Here is a 20,583-nt window from a genome sequence, read left to right as displayed (position 1 = left end):
CACTGTCTTGAACTTTACATCATTTGACGTCAAACAATGAGGCAAATCCCAAAAGTACATACAAAAAACGGCTTTGCACTTACAAAAGATTGTTTCCCGTACTGATTAATTCAGGCAGCTAATTCATTGGTTTATGCAACTTTATTGAAGAAAAATAAATCAGTTACTAGCAGAGCTAGTAGTTGGTCACTCCTCCATTGACAACTTGCATCATTTATTCTCTGCTATATTAAACTGTATATTGGAAGATAGATTAACTAGTAAGTCCAAGCCTCCTAACAATTTAAACAAAAATTACAAAATGTTTTGAGACCCTATTTTGGAATACAAAGGGTGTTTGACTTCCAATTTCCATTCTCTGTAGAACCAGAATTTTCCTTTATTGACATGCACAAAATAATCACATTTTCTGTTCTGCTGATACTATAAATTCAATACCAATTATCCAGCCACATCAGTTATGAGCATAAAGTATATCATGTAACCTCAAATCTCCAACAGTGGAAGGCTTAAACAAGAATGGATGCTGCTAGAATAATGCTGCTTCCTTTGATGTGACATCTTCCTCCCTCTTAGATGATTCTTCAGCACATAAGAGCAATGAGGGATGGTTTTAGTCTCATAACCAAGTTAGAGTGAAGACATTGGCCACATAATACACATGCTCCATTTTTTTAAAAATTCTGAATCTTGGGCAATTGTTCTCTCGTAACTACTTTACAGTTTCTAAAAGCAGTTATTGTTCAAAGCTGGAAAAACTTAAGTCTTCTCAGATGAGCATGTGAATGAATGGAGGGAGGTAAATAAAAAATAAAATAAAAAAAGATGAGGTCTGATAGGGTAGCAGCCAGATAAGAAAATCAAAAAAGGAACAGTAAAGTTTACTCCAGTTATAATGCAGGTTATTCTGACTTTAAGGTAGCATCACACAGCATACTTCTGAGTCCATTCCTGAGATATTCTGTTGTACTTATCTCTGTCTGTTTTATAGATCCGTGCAATCGCTGGCACTAGGGAGTCATATGGGTTTGGATCCCATAGCAGTGAACAAATAGATAAAAGAACTTTAGAAATAGTTAAAGCAGGAGACCACTGTGATCTTAGAATATCAAGACAAATGTTGTCATTACTATTAATATTTGGATGATAAATTCTTGTTGTAAATGCAACCTTAGGTGGTTTGAAGGGGTAGTCTGAAGGAAAATGAATACACCACCTTGATATAGGCTGTCATTAGGTCCTGTAATTATGGCTTGCCTATGAACATATCATCCCCAACTGGACCTGCAGAACATTGTGCTGGAGGGTCACAGGCCAAATTACTAAGTTCCTTATTAATCTGTTTCAGCACCATAGTCTGTGCTTTTCGTCTAGCTCCTATCTCGGTGTGCGCTTGAAGGTCTGACCAAAACTCTTGATGATCCCAGTGGCTGGGAAGGATTGTCCCTTCATCTCACACTGGCTCTGCAAGACACAGGTGCAGAGGGGCTGGGGACTCCCTCACACTGCGGACTCAGCCTCCTCCCCATGGGGCAGCTGGTGCCTCCCTGGCCCTATGGGACTCAAAACACTCACTTTTACTGTCACCTAATTTTCAGCGAGTGACAAGATAATTCAAGAGGAGCAAAGAATAGTCTTTTCAACAAATGGTGCCAGGACATCCAAAACAGATATTCACATATATAACAATGAAGCTGGACCCCTACCTTCTCACTGTATATAAAACATAGCTCAAAATGGATCTATGACCTAAACATGACAGGAAAAATAATAAAACTCTTAGAAGAAAAAAACCATCATGATCTAGGATTATACAAAGGCTTAGGCAGCAAAACACAAGCAACAACAATGACAAAATAGTAAATTGGACTTCATCAAACATAAAGATCTAGGCCCAGGGGAACAGAATTCCAGACAGAACAAGTATGAAGGCCCGAAGGTAAGTTGTGTATCAGAGGAGTAGAAAGTAAGTTGCGGTATGATAGGAGAAATAGTTGAAGAGATGGGCATAGTCCAGTATATAGAGGGCCTTGAAGGCCATGATAAAATATATGGATTTTACTTGAAATGCAGTGGGAATCACTGCAAGATTTTGTTTTAGGGAATATCATGTTCTGATACGTTTCTGAAGACAACTTTGATTCCTGCATGTCACATTAATTGTTGCTGGGCAGGGAACAAGGAAACTAGCTTAGGAAGCTTTTATAGCCATCCAGGCAAGACATAAATGATGGCATCAAGAGAATGGATAGACTGGAGATTAGATAGATATGGAAGAGCTGAAAGGACTAACTGAATGTGGTAACTGAGGAAAAAAAGAGGAAATAAAGGATAACTCTTAGGTTTTCAGTTTAAGATATATGTAATTGATGGAGAAAGAAAAGACTAGAAGAGTAAGTTTGGAGGCAGTTAAGCATGGAAATCAGCGTTTTGTTTTGGTATGTAAAAGGTGAAAAACCTTTAGTCATCCAAATGGAGATATCAAGTATTGAGCTGAAAAAAACAAGTCTAGACCTAGGGGAGGAGTCAAGGCTGGAGATAAAAATTTGAGTCATTTATTAGGCTCAGGTAGGACTATCTTGGAGAAGGAAATGGCAACCCACTCCAATATTCTTGCCAGGAGAATCCCATGGACAGAGGAGCCTGGCAGGCTACAGTCAATGGGGTTGTAAGAGTTGGACACGTATTAGCAACTAAACCATAAAACAGGACTATTTAGAGCAAATATCCTGATAGAGAATAGCAGAGGAGCTTAGACTATGGCCCAGGGCACTGCAATATTAAAAGACTGAGTAAAGAGGATGAAGCTGGCAGAGGGGGACTGAAAAAGAGTAACCAGTTAAGTAGGAGGGAAAAAAAAACAGTAACAGAATTGTGGTGTGTGAAAGGATACTCAAAAATATTTAATTAGTTACTTGTATGCAGATTTAGTCACATGACATAGACAATCAAAAACTTATCAAAGCAAAAAAGACAAAAATAAAAAAGGGAGGGAACAAATTACAGTTTAGAAACAGTAAGTCTTGCTTATAGTTTTTTAATACACTAATTGGCAGCTAGACTGTCTTTGAGCAGGCTGACTTTATCATAAAAGAAAACTATTTCAGTTTATGGTTTTGCCAGAGCCTTGAGAGCGTTACTGTAGAATATACCTGACAGGCTTTCTTTGTGATTTTTCAGTCTAGTTCCTTAGTTGTAAATCATTTCCTCATCAGTTGTAAATCATTTCCTCGTCAGGAGTACTCAAGTGTCACGGAAAAAAAGAGGGGAAAAATATTAAACAGTACTTCAAAAAGAATATGGAAGCCAAAAAATCTTAATCAGAAGGTGCAAATTAATCTCACCTTTAGATCAATGGTTCTCAAAATTGAGTACGCCACCAGCATCATCTGGAGGATTTATTAAAACAGAGTGAATGAAAGTTGCTCAGTCGTGTTCAACTCTTTGTGACCCAAATTCTCCAGGCCAGAATACTGAAGTGGGTAGCCTTTCCCTTCTCCAGAGGATCTTCCTAAATCAGGGATTAAACCCAGATCTCCTTCATTGCAGGCAGATATCTTTAACACCTGAGCCACAAGGGAGCCCTTAGAGTACCAGGCCCCAGCTCAAAATTTCTGATTCAGTAGGTCTAGAGTGGGGCCCCAAATCTGCTTGGACTAATATGTTCCCAAGTAATGTTTATACTGCTAATTGAAGAACCATATTTCTTGAGTCTCAATGACCTAGGAAACTTGAATGCGTGCAGCTGGAAACATGTCCAAGAAGAAATGTTCGTAACTACCTTGCTTATAATAATAAAAAAAGCTAATCTAAATGTCCATAGTTGAATGGATAAATCATGGTATGAATTTTGTAATGGAATACTATATAGCCGTGACAATGAGTGATAGCTACATGCACCTATACAGATGAATCTCAAAAATGAAGTTGAGCAAAAACAGTCACTGAAGTATACATATAATTTGGTTCTATTCACAGAAAAGCCAAAAGCAGGAAATACTGTACTTATAGAGACATATAAACATGTGGTAAAATTATAATGAAAAATAAAGATTTATTGATACAAAATTCAGATAGTTGTCATCTGGAAGTTAGGAAAGAAAGAGAAGCATTAAAGACACTGCTGCTGCTCCTGCTGCTACTAAGTCGCTTCAGTCATGTCCGACTCTTCGTGACCCCATGCACTGCAGCCTACCAGGCTCCTCCGTCTATGGGATTTTCCAGGCAAGAGTATTGGAGTGGGTTGCCACTGCCTTCTCCTAAAGACACTGAGGCACTTCAAAGTTAATGTTCTATTTTTTAAATGATGTTGTACTTCAAAATGTAAGTAAAATATACACTTCCTAAGTGAAAGTCAAAGTGTTAAGTCGCTTGGAGCCTGTAGCTTGCCACGCTCCTCTGTCCATGAGGATTTCCCAGGCAAGAATACTAGAGTGGGTAGCCATTTCCTTCTCCAGGGGACCTTCCCAACCCAGGGATCGAATCCACATCTCCTGCATTGCAGGCAGATTCTTTACTATCTGAGCCACCAGGGAAGCCTTCATATATATTCTAGTATGTGTGAATTACTTCATAATAAAAATTTTTAAGTAAAATGGGAGGTAATGATCAGCTGTATTAGTTGGTGATGAGTTCAAGAAAGGTGAGGACATAGAAATTACTCTAGAATTTGGCAAAAGGAAGTTTGTGGTGATCCCTAAAGAGTGATTTCAGAGGGGGAATAAGGACAGAATCCAAACTAGTACAGATTAATGACTATTAGAATACAAGACAGAAACTGCCAAAATCATAAGACAGGTGAAATCAAATACTTCAGGAATGCACAGGATAGAAATTAGTTCCAGCCCAAGGGCAAAGAGTAACACTTCCTAGAAGAGGAGCAACATTTGGGTATATAAAAGAAGGAAATGAAGCATGTTTCAGGCAAAAAGAATAGCAACAATGCCAGAAAAGTCAGAATCAAGCAAAAGTTAAGTATGAAGAGGAAGCGCAACCAGTGCAGTTTAGTTGTAGCACAGTGGCTGGGTGAGTACTAGGATTTAGCTAGAAATGTAAAGGTTGTCTAAACTGGCACTGTCAACGTGGTAGTCACTGGCTACATGTAGCTACTGAGCACTTAGAATGTGGCTGGGACCACTGAAGAACTGAAGGGAGGAGCCTGGTAGGCTACAGTCCATGGGGTCGCAAAGGGTCGGACACGACTGAGCGACTTCACTACGCAACTATGCAACTAATGTAAATTTAACAATGGATACCTGATTTAGTTATAGGAATATTTTTAAGTCTATTTGGAAGAAACTGGGTATATTAATAAACTTCTCAAACTGCAGATTTTATGAAACCTAAATATAGATCAAACATTTTCAGTGAAAATGTAGCATCTGAAAGATGGGCTATAAATAAGGTGACCATCTGTACAAGTTTTAGTACTGTAAGTTATACAACACAGGGTCACCCTAGCTGTAAACGTAATCTATATTCTAGATGTCAACGCATGTAAAAAATCATTAATAAAATATTACATATTGAGATAATAATATCCTGGATATATAAGGTTAAATAAAATGTATTAAGATTAATCTCACCTGTTTTTTTACTTTCTACAATGTGGCCATCAGAAACTTTAAAATTATACATGGTTGACATTATATTAAGTATTATACAGCACTGGTCTAGAGAAAGACAGGCCAACTTGAGCTTTAGCTATTACTCAGTAGTAAATAAAATCACTGAAATCTCAAAATATCCACATTAATTTTTTTTTAAGTAAAAGGGAAGTACTGTACCACTTGGAACTATTAAACTAAAACTGCCCTCTAAAATTACATTTTTTAATTAACTCAATAAATCAAAGGAGAAATGAAGTCACCAAGGGAAAAAAAAATGGTTTTCAGGCCTATAAAACCTGACTAGCTTACAAAGGCTTTATAAGGGTATAATATACAGCAACAAACGAGTTCCTGGTCAGGAGTGCGTGGCAAACCATTTACAATCAATCCTATTTAAAAACCAACTTTTGTATTTATTCCTCCTTTCGACAGTCATAGGTTTCTCATTTTCTACAATCAGGAAAACGTTCAATCAATCTTAGACAATCACAGACAATGCTAGAACCTTGTGGAAGTTAGACTGTCCCTATCACCTTTCCTCCAACAGTGCCCTACACTAGAAAACTAAAAGTCAGAAGGACTATTTAGCCTAACTCTTGCAATTCTGGAAAGTCTTATCTAGTATCCTGACTACCATCTGGCTCCCCGCCCCCCATCCCCATCCAAAATTAGGGAATGTCAACACCATCTAACCTGTTGCCCAAGCTAGAAATGTGAGTCATACCAAATTTCTCTTTCAACACTACCCCATTCAAAGACCTTTTCAAATTCTACCCTCTTAATTTGTTTCAGAATTTTAATATCTCATCCCAACCCAAATTTCCACGGAAGAGTCAAATAGCTATATATGGCAGAATTGGGATTAAACGAAATTTCTGTCTCTATAGGGACTCCCTCTCTCTCTCTCTAGGTCATCTAATTCACCTCTGTGGTTTTAACCCCCAAACTGTATCTATCTCCAGCTCAGATTTTTCTCAGAATACCTCAGAATTGAAAATCTAATCACCTACTAGGCATATCCACCCGGATATTCCATAGGCATCCCAATCTCAACATACCCCAAAATTCAATTAATCTTTCCCATCCAATTTCTCACTTATCACCTATTCTCCAAATACTGGATTAGAATTCCTATATTAGAAAATTGGACACCAATTTCTCTCTCAAAATCCAATTAATTAAGTCCTTCCTATTTTATCTCTTGCATATTTTTCAAATCCTTTCTCCATTTTTCGGCCCAACAAATCCTCAGCTGATCTCCCTTTAACAACCTTCATCCAAATTCAGAATATAACCTACATGTTCCATGAGCTGATCATCACCTACCTTTCATGTCTCTGTATTGTCTTGTACTCAGTAATTCAACCATGACAAACTGTGTGTAGTTTATACATGCACTAGGTTTTTTCTCCTCATCTGTCTTTTTCATGTGTTCTCTATGCCTTGTTCAGTCGCTCAGTGTGTCCAACTCTGCGAGCCCATGGAATGCAGCATGCCAGGCTTCCCTGTCCTTCACCATCTCCCAGAGTTGGTTCAAATTCATGTCCATTGAGTCAGTGTTGCCATCCAACCATTTTATCCTCTGTTGCCCCCTTTTCCTCCTGCCTTCGTTCTTTCCCAGGGTCTTTTCCAATGAGTTGACTCTTTGCATCAGGTGGCCAAAGTATTGGAGCTTCAGCTTCAGCATCAGTCCTTCCAATGAATATTCAGGAATTATTTCCTTTAGGATTGACTGGTTTGTATAACTGAATCATTTTGCTGTACACCTGAAACACAATGACGTAAATCAACTATAATTTTAAAAATGAACAATTTTTGCCTCTTTCACTTGCTGCTTGCTTATCTCTGGGCCAGCTATCTTTTTAGTAAAATTCCTAAGCCAAATAGATTTTGAATTTGTCTGTTGTATAATGATGTATAATAAAGTTGCTGCATTGTTGCTGAATATTCAAGGCTGATTTCCTTTAAGATTGACTGATCTTCTTGCAGTCCAAGGGACTCTTAGAGAGTCTTCTCCAACACCACAATTCAAAAGCGTCAATTCTTCAGCACTCAGCTTTCTTTATGATCCAACTCTCACATCAATACATGACTACTGGAAAAACCATAGCTTTCACCATATGGATCTTTCTATACCTAGACAGCCTTCTTTCCAACTTTGGGGCATGTGCAGGTCTCCAGTGTCCACCCATGCAAGAAACAGTAAATCTAAAGTACTCAGGTTCTACTGGTTTTAAAGTCTAAGAATCAACAAAATGAGTCTATCCTGCTGCCCCAAGCAGAGATTCTTAGGTATAGAAATCTACAATCAGGGTGTATTTCTAGTCATAAAGTTTCTCCAGTGAGACTTAAAGGGAGTACCTAGTCATGCTCACTAGACCAGCACAATGAACATTATGGACAGTTTCTTTAGACCACAACTAATGGTTTCTAATTTTCAATTAAATACCTGTTCTTGAACCCCCTTTTCAAGAGTGGCTGCCAAAATTCTGCTTGATTTACATTCTTTGTTGAGTCATCTGAAGAAGTGACTTGATGAGATAAGTCTAGGGAAAAAGGGTGAAGCCACCATGTAGGTGACCTATAGTAACGTAATGTCACCAGGAGCAAGGAATGAAAATTGTAAGGTCGATATGATTAAAGGAAATGTTCTGGGCATATACTTGGAAATTACAACTTGTCATCCAAACAGCAAACAGCACACAAAATATAACAAAGTTCAATAAGAGGCTTCAATATTCACAGGATATTCAAGAATCTGCACACCAATGAGCATGAAAATGGATTTTGCAGTAACTCAGGTTCCACACATTAATTTTTATGAGCTCATCACAAGAACAGAAGCTTCCCTGAGAGCTCAGGGGAAAAGAGACGTATCACTGTATCTATACTAATTCAAAAGTGTCTAATGTTATTAATACTTCATCTGTCCTGGTATCTTTTCCAACTACTAAGATACACAAGGTACCTCTCTATACTCCCAGAATTTATTCTGCTTTCTTCACTCACTATATTTTCAACAGTACCTTTTAAGTAAGCTATCTATGTTCTTCCTCTAGATTATGGCCATCCTGAAGATTGTGTCATGTCTTTTTCATCTTTGCACTCCTAACAAATAACAGTGCCTGACATTTGTTAGCAATCAATAAAATTCTACCAACTAAGTCAAGTCTTCTTTTTACTTGATTAAATCATCTAAAAATCTAAACCAATGCTACTCAAAGTAGCAAGACCACAGACTGTTTGTTTATGATAAGGCGTTTGAGCCAGAATGTGTGAAAGAATGGCTTCCTTTTTTGAGCAAGTCTTGCTATGAAAAAATGTTTAGCTGAACTAAGCAGTGCTATCTGATCTATATTCTTGCCCCACTTTGAGCCAAACACTTTGAAAGTTAGACAAAGACATTTTCATAAAGAAAATTAACTTTATGGGTGAAAGTTAAAATTAACTTTCATCCACTTTTATAGTGTATGTATATTTACAAATACCCAAAATGTTTAAAAATAAAGGGATTTACTTTCACTGGTTAAAAAAATATAATAAAGACACAGAGCACTTAAAAAGTTTTTTTTTTTAAAGCCAAGACACATTAAAAAAAAACCTAATAAATTTTTAATTAGAATTTTTTTCCTTTTTTTAAACAGGACAAGTAACAGATTACATCAAACTTCAGAACTTCTCAAATATCTAGTTATTATACACATTCCCATCTGTCTTGCAGGGAGGGATCTTGGTCGGCTTAACAGTTTCAGGTAAAATAAGCTGCATAATAGTATATATTACAATAGTAAGTGTACAATGCTTACATGGAATATGTTTTAGAAGCAAGAAAAAGATGCATATGCATCAAAAGGCGACCTCTTAAAATGCCACAACTATTTTTTTACATTCACTCTTGTAACAGGTCACAAGATGGGGTCACTAAGCTCAGATAAATCACTGTGATGCACATAAAATACAGAAAGATTGGTTATTATATATATTATATATATTTATATTTTCACACGTTAGCATCTGAGACATAAACTGAGAATTTAAAATTTATTCTCTTCAGATAACAAATCATTTTTTATTCTTCATAAACATGGTGCCCACAAAAGCACATAGGTAAGGCACAATAAGGTTTTCTGTTACAGAACAGTGTGCATCATGTTTACTTAACCAGGAAACGTGCATTAACTGTGCAAGTTCATGCTGCAAACCTAACACATATACAATTTTAAATAAAAGGAAACTGAGCTTTAAACAAAATCAAAATTGGTACAATTTCAGCTTTTTCACATATTCATTTGGACTGACAATGATATATCAACAGGTTATTTTTAAAAAGCCAATTGCTACATTACAAGTAAACTTTACTCCGTAACTATTTTAATCTGAAATCATAAACCATAATAAAGTGATTTTACTGAAACAAAGTAAATACCCAGGCACAAGGTGACCATCACTCGTGCATTTAATATACTGTGAACTTTCATAACCCAAAATTGCAAACGGAATTTTTCAAATACACATTTTGCTGCGACAATGTGCCCTGTTTTTTAACTTGACATACAACAGGGAAGCTAACATTTCATTAAATTATAAATAGATTGGGAAAATGACTTAATCCCAGCGGTACTATGTCATGGCCCTAGTATTTATAATAAATACAGCTTTTCACAAAATATTTTCCCAGTATCTGCCAATTGCTTTTTTATTGCTCACATAAATTTGAATCTATTACAACTGATATTGGAACTTTCACACAAAATCATACTCAGACATTTTTATATAAAACCTATAAAAGTTATTTTAAACTTGTATCTAATACTTCCAGGTGTTTGGCTGTTTGATCTGTATGATAGTACAGCCATATGTATATATGTGTGTGTATATATACACATATACACATACACACATATATATATACATACACACATATATACACATACATATATATACACACATTAGATTATGAATAAAATAGGAAGCTTATTTTACTGCTTTAATGCAGACATCCTCACAAAACAGACTACTTTGGCCGTCACCAGCATTTATACATATATACAAAAGCCAGTTTAAGTACATGTACATCCACTTACACGTTTATGTAACCACTAAACCCAAACTGATTTTCCCATATTCCAGCTGTAGCAAATGAATCTCTTACAAGCAATAGAAACCTAAGGTTAAACTGGGAAATTAATAGTTTTACCACATTAGTCTGTAAGGAACTATTTAGGCGACTGTATACAAAAATTCACAATATCAGTTTACAGGAAATTATGGAAAAACAAGCCTTTTCCCCATGCTTTTGTGTGGTTATTCTAACACTTCTTGGTGCAAAAAATACAACCATCACATCTGAAAATGCTCAATAAGGTCAATGTTCCTCATGCAAAACTTTTAAGTGCATTGGCTTAACTGAACTCCAAAAACTGAACAAAACAATTACTCTATCTACTCAGCATTGCTGCCTCACTGCTAAGTCCCTTTGGAACCTTAAGATTTCTGGAACGTTCAAATAGAGCTGTATTCAATAAAAATATTACATACAAAAAGCATTTAAAAAGGGAGACAGGAAGCCAAACAGGAATTTTCCTACTGTAAAGAACAGTCTTAGGAGTGGAAGAAAGTCTTTTCAGGAACCTCCTTGAGAATTGGCTAGGCCAGTCCGAAGACGAAGATGAGACATAGAGTTCATATGTTTATTTGATGGCTTCAAGGGAGTGTTGCAAGTAAGAGCCTGGGGAAAGCGATGGTGATATCTATCTAGTCGTAAATATTTTACTGTAACCAATTTCCCTGTTGTAAGATAAAAATAATATTTTAGATCTGTGTGAATGTGCTTAATATTAATAGAAATCAAACTGTGGTAAAAGATAAATGAACACAAATAAAATAATCTAAAATTATTACTCTACAAATGATAACCTAAGATTCTTTAATTTAAAATCTGGTAGAATTTAACAGTAAGCCATAATTTATCTTTTCAAAATGTTTGTAGTATTCAAATTTCTTACCATCAAACCAAGAGCCATGCAATGCCTTAAAAGCTTTCCCAGCATATTCTGGAGACAGACATTTAACATATACACAACCCTGTAATATTTTAAAAAGAAAACAAAAAGGAAGAAAGAAATAGTCTTAGTTTAATAGCAACAATTCAAAATGTAGAATTCAATAGTAAAAGTTACTTTACCTCACGAGAGTTTTTGTCTACTGCAATGTGAACAATGCCATCATTATCACTGCATTTTTCTAAAATTGCTTCTTGAATTGCCAAATGCCACTGATCCCCTATTTCCCTAAAAAATTAATGAAAACAAAAATCAAGAGCCATATTCCTACTCAGAAAGAAGTTTTCTGTCTCTTCAATGAGTGCATACTAAGTTGCTTCAGTTGTGTCTGACTCTGCAACCCCATGGACCGTAGCCTGGCAGGCTCCTCTGTCCATGGGATTCTCCAGGCAAGAATACTGGAGTGGGTTGCCATGCCCTCCTCCAGGGAATCTTTCTGACCCAGGGATTGAACCTGTGTCTCTTATGTCTCCTGCACTGGCAGGTGGGTTCTTTACCACTAGCATCACCATATACCTAACTAGAATTAGGACAGCTTAAAAACCATATATTGTAAAAAACTAATAGTATATAAATGCTTGTTACTAGCAGTAGCCTACCATAGCAAGATAAATATGTTTTCAATTTTATGTTTAAAATCCTTTGCATTTACAGTCATTTCTCTTTTCTATCTAAACAAGTGTTAACAAACACTTCAATGAGTTGTGGTAAACTTATAAAAGTTAAGGATTATTTTTTAATGACATTTTCAAATCCCTAACTTAAGGAAAATTCTTAGTAAATATTATATTCTGAGCTGTTTTTCCCCCAAATATTAGAAACTTTATACAGGACAAACATTTTGCAAAAATAAGTCACTTTACTATTATGAGAGGTTCTGTTATAGTAACACACATTTGTCTTTCTTGTGAGATACAGATGGTGGGGCAGAGGAAAAGGCCATTCCACTTCAAATCATAAATCTTCATCTCAGGTAATAAAGTACTGGGCTGGCACAGACTTCCTAATCTCTAAGGTATGGGGTGAGACTCCCAGTAGAGGGATCACCACACTGTCATTTCTACCTCTGCAAAATGAAGGGGGTGCATGTGTGTGCGTGTATGCTGACAGTGCTTTGTCACATTAACAATTTCTCTGTTACTTAGTCTATCATATTAACTATTTCTTGAAATAAATGAGTTATCAGATGGGAATTATACATATTTTATATATAATACAATTTCCACTATCAGCTTTTAAAAAACCAGACAAACAGAATTTGATTTGTCCTATTATTGGACAGATAAGCAGTCACCTCTAGGAAGCAAATTCTAAAGATTATTACAGCTTATATGTAAAATATTATGGATTTTAAAGAAATAACTTTTGACTAGACTATTTTCTGGAATGCATGTGTCACTGTAATTGTATAGAAAAGTTTCTCAAATGGTAAATGGCCTAAAAGTTCCTCAAATGGCAAATGGACATAAAAGTTCCTCAAATATTGCAATGACAGGTAGACAAATCTTATAGAAAGGGGGGTATGTACATCTTTCGTAGAGAACTTTTTATAATAAGGGTTTGGAAATTTTAAGACAGCAGATATTTTTATCTATATTGCCTACAGAGGCAAAGAGTGGTGGCAAACGTGACATACATTTAATAAGGATACTGTTATTTATCATCATATTTGTCAGTCTGATTCAAGCCATCTGTCTTCTATAGATTCATAGTATATACAAAGATTTTTAAAAGCTTTTCAAATCATTATACACCTGTGTCTTCGGAAAACTTTGTTTCAAATTTAAAAAGAAAAATTGGGAAAACTAACATTTTGGTAGTTAAGATTCAGAAGTAAAAGAGATTTTTCAATTATAGACACAGCATTATAAGACTATCATGTATTTTTCATCCAGATATTTTAAAAATTGCATGTACCTTTTGTCATAATACTTACATAACTGGATCAAACATATTTCGAATCTTCAGACATGGTGTCAAACTATTTGGTGGTGAATTTCTTCTATCTAAATGAAATGCTATAAAAAAACAAATAAGTTTTACTATTTTCCACTGTTCCATTTTATTGAAAGGTATTCAGTCAGTTCATTCAAAAAATATTCACTGCATGCTTTTACTATGAGCTAGATCCCTGGATCAAGGTGAAAAAGACAGACACAGTCACAAGACAGATAGTCACTGATCTCACACTTTACAGTAGGGGAGACAGATGAAAAACAGTATCACCAAAGAAATTATAACTGTGGCAAATTCTAAGAAAGAAGGGTATAGAAAGCTGTCAATGTACTTAAGCCCATTTGTGAATATCAGATAACACTGAGGAGGGTGTACCTATGGCTGATACTTGTCGATGTATGACAGAAAACCACAAAACTCTGTAAAGTAATTATCTTTCAATTAAAAAAGAAAAAATTTATGCTGAAACCTAAAGAATAAATAAACATAGGCAGAATAAAGAGAGGTGTAAAGGACATCTAAAGCAAAGGTGACAGCTTATACAAAGCCCAAGGCAAGAAGGAACTTGATATATTCAAATAACTAAAAGACAGCCACTGTGATTAGAGATGGAACAACAGAAAGATAACCCTGAAGATGCTGGATTATGGAGGACTATGTAAGCTGCATTAAAGTACTTGGATATTACCATAGGAGCAATGGGAATCCACTCAAATGTTTTAAGGACAGGAACAGTAAGATGAGATCTCTTGAAATTTTTAAATAGACTGTTATGTGGAAAATAGATGGAAGTAAAAAGTGAATGCAAGGAGACTAGTTAGATGTTATGTTGTCCAAGAGGGAGATGATAGTAATGTGGATAAGACAGGTCAATGATGAAGATGGAAATAAGTGGACAGAATCAGGACATTATGGAATAGATTTGACATGACTTGTTTAATGACCACACATGTGGGGACTAAGGGAGAGATTAAGGATGACTCCCTGGTTTTTGACAGAACCGACTGAAGAGGGGACGGTATCATTAATTAAACAGGACACTGGAGGAGAAGTCAGTTTGGAGAGAGATGACATTATGTTCGTGCATGTGTTGAAAGTCTGGCACTTCTTAGTACAGAAGACAAGTATACACAGCTGGGTATAAAAATCTGAAAGTCAAAACAGAAGACTTAGTCCATGATATAAAATTCAAAGTTATCAACATATATATAGCAAATGAAATTGCAGCATAGGATCGTTTGAGAAGACCAGGAGAAGATAAAAGATGGCCTGGAAAAACCTCAATACTTAAGAGGTCCAGGAAAATCTGAAAAAGAAGAATTAAGAAATACTAAGAAGTAGGATGAAAATCAGAAGAAAGTGGCAACCACAAAACAAGAAAGTACCAAGGCAGGTTCAATTGTGAATACTGCTAAGTAAAATAAGGACAAGAAAGAAAAATGTCCATTGAAATTAGCAACATCAAAGTCTGAGAGCTACTTCCTTGAAATGATGGGGATGGATAACAGATTGAAGTCAGCTAAAGAATAAATGGGAGGTGAAAAAGTAAAGGCAGTGAGTAAACTGTTTAATGCTATTTGGCTATATGCAGGTAGAGACACAGGATGACAGCTAAAGGACAATGTATAGGGCAACAATGTGTTTTAAAGATGAGACTACAGTATGTTTAAGTGCTAATGAAAAGATCCAGGAGAGACAGGAATTTAAAACACAGTAAGGGAAGATATTTGAGAAGACTAGAGGGAATGAGATCCAGAGGGATCCTCTAAAGAGAAGGGTTGGGTCCTTGTTAAGTGAGATAGCTCCTTGATTGCAACAGGAGGTAAGGATGAGCATGTATGTGCGTTAGTTGCTCAGTCATGTCTGACTCTTTCCAACACCATGGACTCCTTTGTCCGTGGAATTCTCCAGGAAAGAATACTGGAGTGGGCTGCCAGTTCCTTCTCCAGGGAATCTTCCCAACCCAAGGATCAAACCCAGGTCTCCCACACTGCAGACAGATTCTTTACCATCTGAGCTACCAGGTTAGAACAAATTCTGGTAATTCTATGGATTTGGTGGTGGAAATTTGAGGCAGGTACAATCCGATTGCTTCTATTTGAGTCATCAACTGAGAATCAGAAGACAGAGAAGAGCAAAAGTTTGACAAGAGGGGACAAGATCTAAAACTGCTATTGAGTAGAATAGGAAACTAAAGTGACTAGCAAAAAATGGTAAGAACAAGAAAGGCAAGTAGTACTGACAACCTTCTTGGAGTTACTTATTTATAAAGGTGCCAGTCTGTCAAGTGGTTCTGACTTTCCTTGCTATGCTCAGTCATTAGCATATAGACAAGCAGAGATAAACAGTTCCATCCTTGGCTGGAATTTACCAGGGTAAGATTAAGGACAGGTGATGACAGAAGGGTACTAGCAAGAGAGTGACTGAAAAGATGGACCAAGGAAACTAAGATGGACAGGAAAAGAAGTAAAGATAGGAGAAAGGCTAAAGAACTGGAGAAAGAATGTACATTGAAGAATCAGAGATTCTGGAGTTCCCAAATACATGGAGCAGGAAGGCTGAAAGGATGAGTTCATGACAAAAACCAGAGTGTATCAATTAAAGATTTCAGAAGTGTCAGTAATAAGAAACATCTGGAGTATGAATATTCAAACAGTGTTTGACATGGGATGGAGGTATAGTCACTAGATATGAAAAATCTTTGCCAAATCTCACATCAAGAAGGTCTGTGAACCTCTAGTACCTTCCGAACTTCTCTAGCAGTATATAGATTCTGTTCTTAGATGACCTTTTAGCTCTAGACAGTCTGACTTCCTTGAAATTCTAATAATGACTTAGGTTAGCCGGGGTTCAACCAGAGAAAACAGAAACATTCATATCACCTTATTTTAGCCTACACCCAAGACTCCAGAAAATAAAAGACCTGGAAGAAACTATCCCTGGCCAATTCTAGTCAGAAAGTAGTCCAAAAGATCAAACTGATTGATCTAACTAAACTCTAATTCCCATGGCTTCTTTACTCTAATGTAAAGAAACAGCAGCTACTGAATGATACATTTTAAATACCTCAGGGGCTACCTTTGGGTCCTTCAAATGAATGCTATTTATTCCAAACATGACATTTGTCAGAAGCATAGATAATTCTTGTGCTTCCCAGGAGATAGTGTTTAATTTTTAACTGGTGCTTTAAAATACCTTTAGACATACTAATATTATCATCCATTTCTTATTTAAGTACTATTTAGAAACTGAACTGAAAATTCAGTAAGGTTGATTATTTAACAGTTACTTGGGGAAAGTACCATTAAATGACAATAGCCTGCAGTGGTAGTGAACTCAAAAGACTACTGTAACTATTATACCAACTCTTCAGACACGCACCATTTTGTTATTTAGCCACAACACTCAGTTGTGGGATATCTCACTTCACTGACCAGGGACTGATCCTGGACCATGGCAGTGAAAGCCATCAGGCCACTAGGGAACTCCCCAGCATGCACCCTTTAAAGCAAAGAGTTAATGGTTTAGTATCATCTTGGCAACAAAGCTTCATTTTTATGCCATGATTATAGATCCTATTACTCAAGGTCTTTGAAAGTGAAACTCAATTAGAGAAAAAAGGGAGAGACTGGATTTTATTTCAATTTCAAAACAATTAACCTACCTTTCCCATATAGTCTAAGTACAGCAAGCATTGATAAATATGCTTTCTATCCAAGAAGATTAAAAGAAACTCAACTCACTACTAGTTCTGAAATACAAATTAAACTAGCCATGAGATTTCTTTTTGCAATTAACCATTAACATACAAAAAATTCAAATGTGCTAACAGTTATTACTTGTAGAGGTTTGGGTACATAAGGCAACCAAACACCAAATCCTCCTATAAACTTATATCTGTTTTTGCAACTATACAAACATTAAGAAAAATACGGAAAGACACCCACAAAAGTGACTTGGCATGAGATATGCAAGTATCTCATTGGTGAGAGACTCTTAATGAAAAAGGCAAGCAAAAATAGAAAAAAAGAGAAGTTAAAAAGTTATGGTTTCACTTACATATGTTTTAAATATAAAATATATACTTGTACATACATAGATATGTATATATAAGTAAAACATATATACATTATATATTACAAATTATCTACACAAAAAATATCAGGGAAAAGAATGCAGTTAGATCTTTAATACTAGGTTGCTTTTAGTAAGTGAAAGAGAAAAAAAATCAAAGTAATGTATCTAGTACTATATCACTGTGAAGACAAACCATGTTATTTGTATTAGCACACAGAAAAGTGGGAGGACAGTAAGAAATAAACACTGATCCTTCTATTGGATGGGGCTGGAAGGGAGCTTTGCCATCACATATCTTTCAGTTGTACTATTTTAAACACATAAGAATTTTATATTTGAAAAAATTATCTATTTTTTTTGTTGTTTAAGCATACATACCTTGACCTTGCCACACTTTAGAAGGTATTACTAATATTTTGTCACAGGAGGCAGAAGGCTGGATCCACCGCCAAACTAGAAAGTCTGCACCACCTATTCTTCGTGTTTCTGTGCGAACTCTAGACTCATTAGCAGCAAGGAAGTCAACAGCTCTATCCCAGACTTTCTTCATTTTCTTCCTATCATTTGAAGGAAAATAACAAATTTACTATCAATCATCTTTGTCATCTTTTTCAAATATCAGTAACTGAAGGTAGCAGTTGTTATTCTTAATTAGGGCTGTTCTTATCAATGCTTATGCAGTTTTTTCCAAAAAGATTAAGGTGCCTGAAACTCCCCTCAGATTTACCATATTTGGATGTCCAGAGGTGGAACAATGCATTGGTATTTTCCCCTCTCAAAAGCTCTACTGATGATTCTGATGTGTTGCTACACATCTTACACAGGTAAGAATGCTGCTTTAGGATGTGACATCATCTTTTATTTTCAAGAAGCCGTTGTTGAATTCTTTTATTTAAAAAGCTTCATTAACAACGAAATAAAGTATTTTAAAACATTAGTAAAACATCACTGGCTACTGTCTGTCTCTATTTATCAGGATGTGATTGAAGGAAATAAGGTAGAGACTTTTAAAAAGTAAGAAAAGTATGCTTAGAAATCCAGTTGTCTATTATGCCACTTAAAATCAGGCTGATAATAGATGAAAGCTTAGAAAAGAGTTTAAAGTACAAAAAGACACCTGTATGGTAAAAAAGCTATTGTTGAGAAGGGTCATAACTCTCAATACAATTTTCATGACCACAGAAGGTAACATTCTGATTTACTTCAACTCACAATGCTTTGAACACACCTGTCATGAGGCTGTATTAAAGAATCTCGCACATGGGGAATAGGCATGTAAGGCTGTAAATCTTTATTTTCCTGGCAAGCTTCATTATGACTTCGTAAAACATCTGAAAGTAGATCAAACAAATTTATAAAGAAAGCAACTATTGGACACCATGTAATTTATCACATGATGACTATTCTAGAAATAGTTTAGATTTTTACAAATACTGTACCTATAATCTTTACCACCATATCATACATCTGCCTTGTTTCCTCTTCCTCTTTTGTCCAGCGATATTTCATGTAACGCAGAACGACACAAACCATCACTACACCTGTAATATTTACATATATTGTGTTTTAAAATTGTGTTCAGTGGCATTCAGTAATACTTGTTGCAACCTGAAAAAACTGTCAGCTGTTAAATCTGGTATAACAAAGTAGAGGGAAAAAAAGCCATTTTGACAGTTTCTACAGTGATTATTTAACTGCCATAATGGGATAGTGGAATAAGTCTTCAAGACAGTGGTTTGATTTAGCTACATAATAAAATTAAGTATAAAAATTTAATATTAAACATTTCCCAGTGTGTCACTTAATCTTTCCAGAAAAAAACATTTCTTCTTTAGGTTGACAACTGAACATTTATTTAAATTCCATTTTTTTAAAAATACAAAGTAACATGCTTCACAAACCTTTTTCTTTGCAGCATTAAGCTACTAGAAAAGTGAGTCTTATGAGACTGTAAACATTTAATTTTAAGTAAACTAAATTATTTTTAAAGGACTTGGGTAGAAAACAGAAGACATTTCTAATAGTCACATAAAATTAGGATGTCTGAATGAAAATTTTCATTTGGATAAATAATATTTTTTAAATGAAAAATAATTTTTAAAAAGTTAATTTCTAACCCAGTATTTTAAAAATAAGCTAATTTTTGTATCTTCCTGCTCTATTTCCTGAAGTGGATTTCTATCTATGCACTGTATTTGCTTTTTCTGTAACATACATATGACAAAGTCTGATTCCTACTTCTCACAGCACTGTTTCCTAAGCCCTTAAGAGATTGATACTGACATTGTGTGTGTGTTAATCCCTTCAGTTGTGCACGACTTCTCGCAACCCGATCGATTGTAGCCACCAGGCTCCTCTGTCTATGGGATTTCCCAGGCAAGAATACTGCAGTGGGTTGCCATTCCCTTTTCCAGGGGACTTTTCAACCCAGGGATCAAACCTGGGTCTCCTGCGCTGCAAGCAGATTCTTTACCAACAGAGCCACTGGGGAAGCCAACTGACATAAAAACCGTCAATATTACTTTATATTAGTGAAGACTTCTGGATGTGATTTATAATGACAACTATTACAGAAGTATATTCTCAAACCCAGCATTTGATGAAATACAGATACAAAAATCTAGACTACAATGTATCTTTCTCATTCTCACAACTTACCTAAGCATAACAACAATAACCTGTGGGTGACAGTAACAAAAGCACGTCGAAAACGACACCAGAAGGACATCTGTGGCCTTGTGGATTGTAAAAACTGAACATCAACTATATCTGTCAATTCTTCCTCAGGGCCATAACCAACACACCTATGCAAAAACAATTACGGGAGAATTGAGAGTCAAAATCACCGCTTAGACTACAAAACAGACAAAGTAGAAACC

At 35.8% G+C, this 20,583-nt stretch overlaps 1 protein-coding gene and 1 pseudogene across 1 annotated transcript in view; both read right to left on the bottom strand.

Moving 5' to 3' along the window:
- Positions 1-594: 594 nt before the first annotated feature.
- On the bottom strand, positions 595-2,627 carry LOC120857696 (annotated as a pseudogene).
- A 7,651-nt stretch (positions 2,628-10,278) lies between these two features.
- LEMD3 (LEM domain containing 3) overlaps positions 10,279-20,583 on the bottom strand; it is a 70,359-nt gene continuing 60,054 nt past the window's right edge. The window contains exons 6-13 of the mRNA XM_040233385.1: positions 20,363-20,508; positions 19,144-19,245; positions 18,933-19,035; positions 18,083-18,261; positions 13,608-13,689; positions 11,794-11,899; positions 11,615-11,693; positions 10,279-11,396 (exon numbers count right to left, since the gene is read on the bottom strand). Coding sequence (XP_040089319.1) covers positions 11,233-11,396; positions 11,615-11,693; positions 11,794-11,899; positions 13,608-13,689; positions 18,083-18,261; positions 18,933-19,035; positions 19,144-19,245; positions 20,363-20,508 — 961 coding nt within the window. The 3' untranslated portion in view covers positions 10,279-11,232. The remainder of the gene's footprint in view (positions 11,397-11,614; positions 11,694-11,793; positions 11,900-13,607; positions 13,690-18,082; positions 18,262-18,932; positions 19,036-19,143; positions 19,246-20,362; positions 20,509-20,583) is intronic.

Source organism: Oryx dammah, unplaced genomic scaffold (genome assembly GCF_014754425.2).
Source record: "Oryx dammah isolate SB20612 unplaced genomic scaffold, SCBI_Odam_1.1 HiC_scaffold_29, whole genome shotgun sequence".
Taxonomy (NCBI): domain Eukaryota; kingdom Metazoa; phylum Chordata; class Mammalia; order Artiodactyla; family Bovidae; genus Oryx; species Oryx dammah.
Note: the sequence above shows the minus strand (reverse complement) of the source record. Positions and strands in the feature narration are given on the sequence as shown.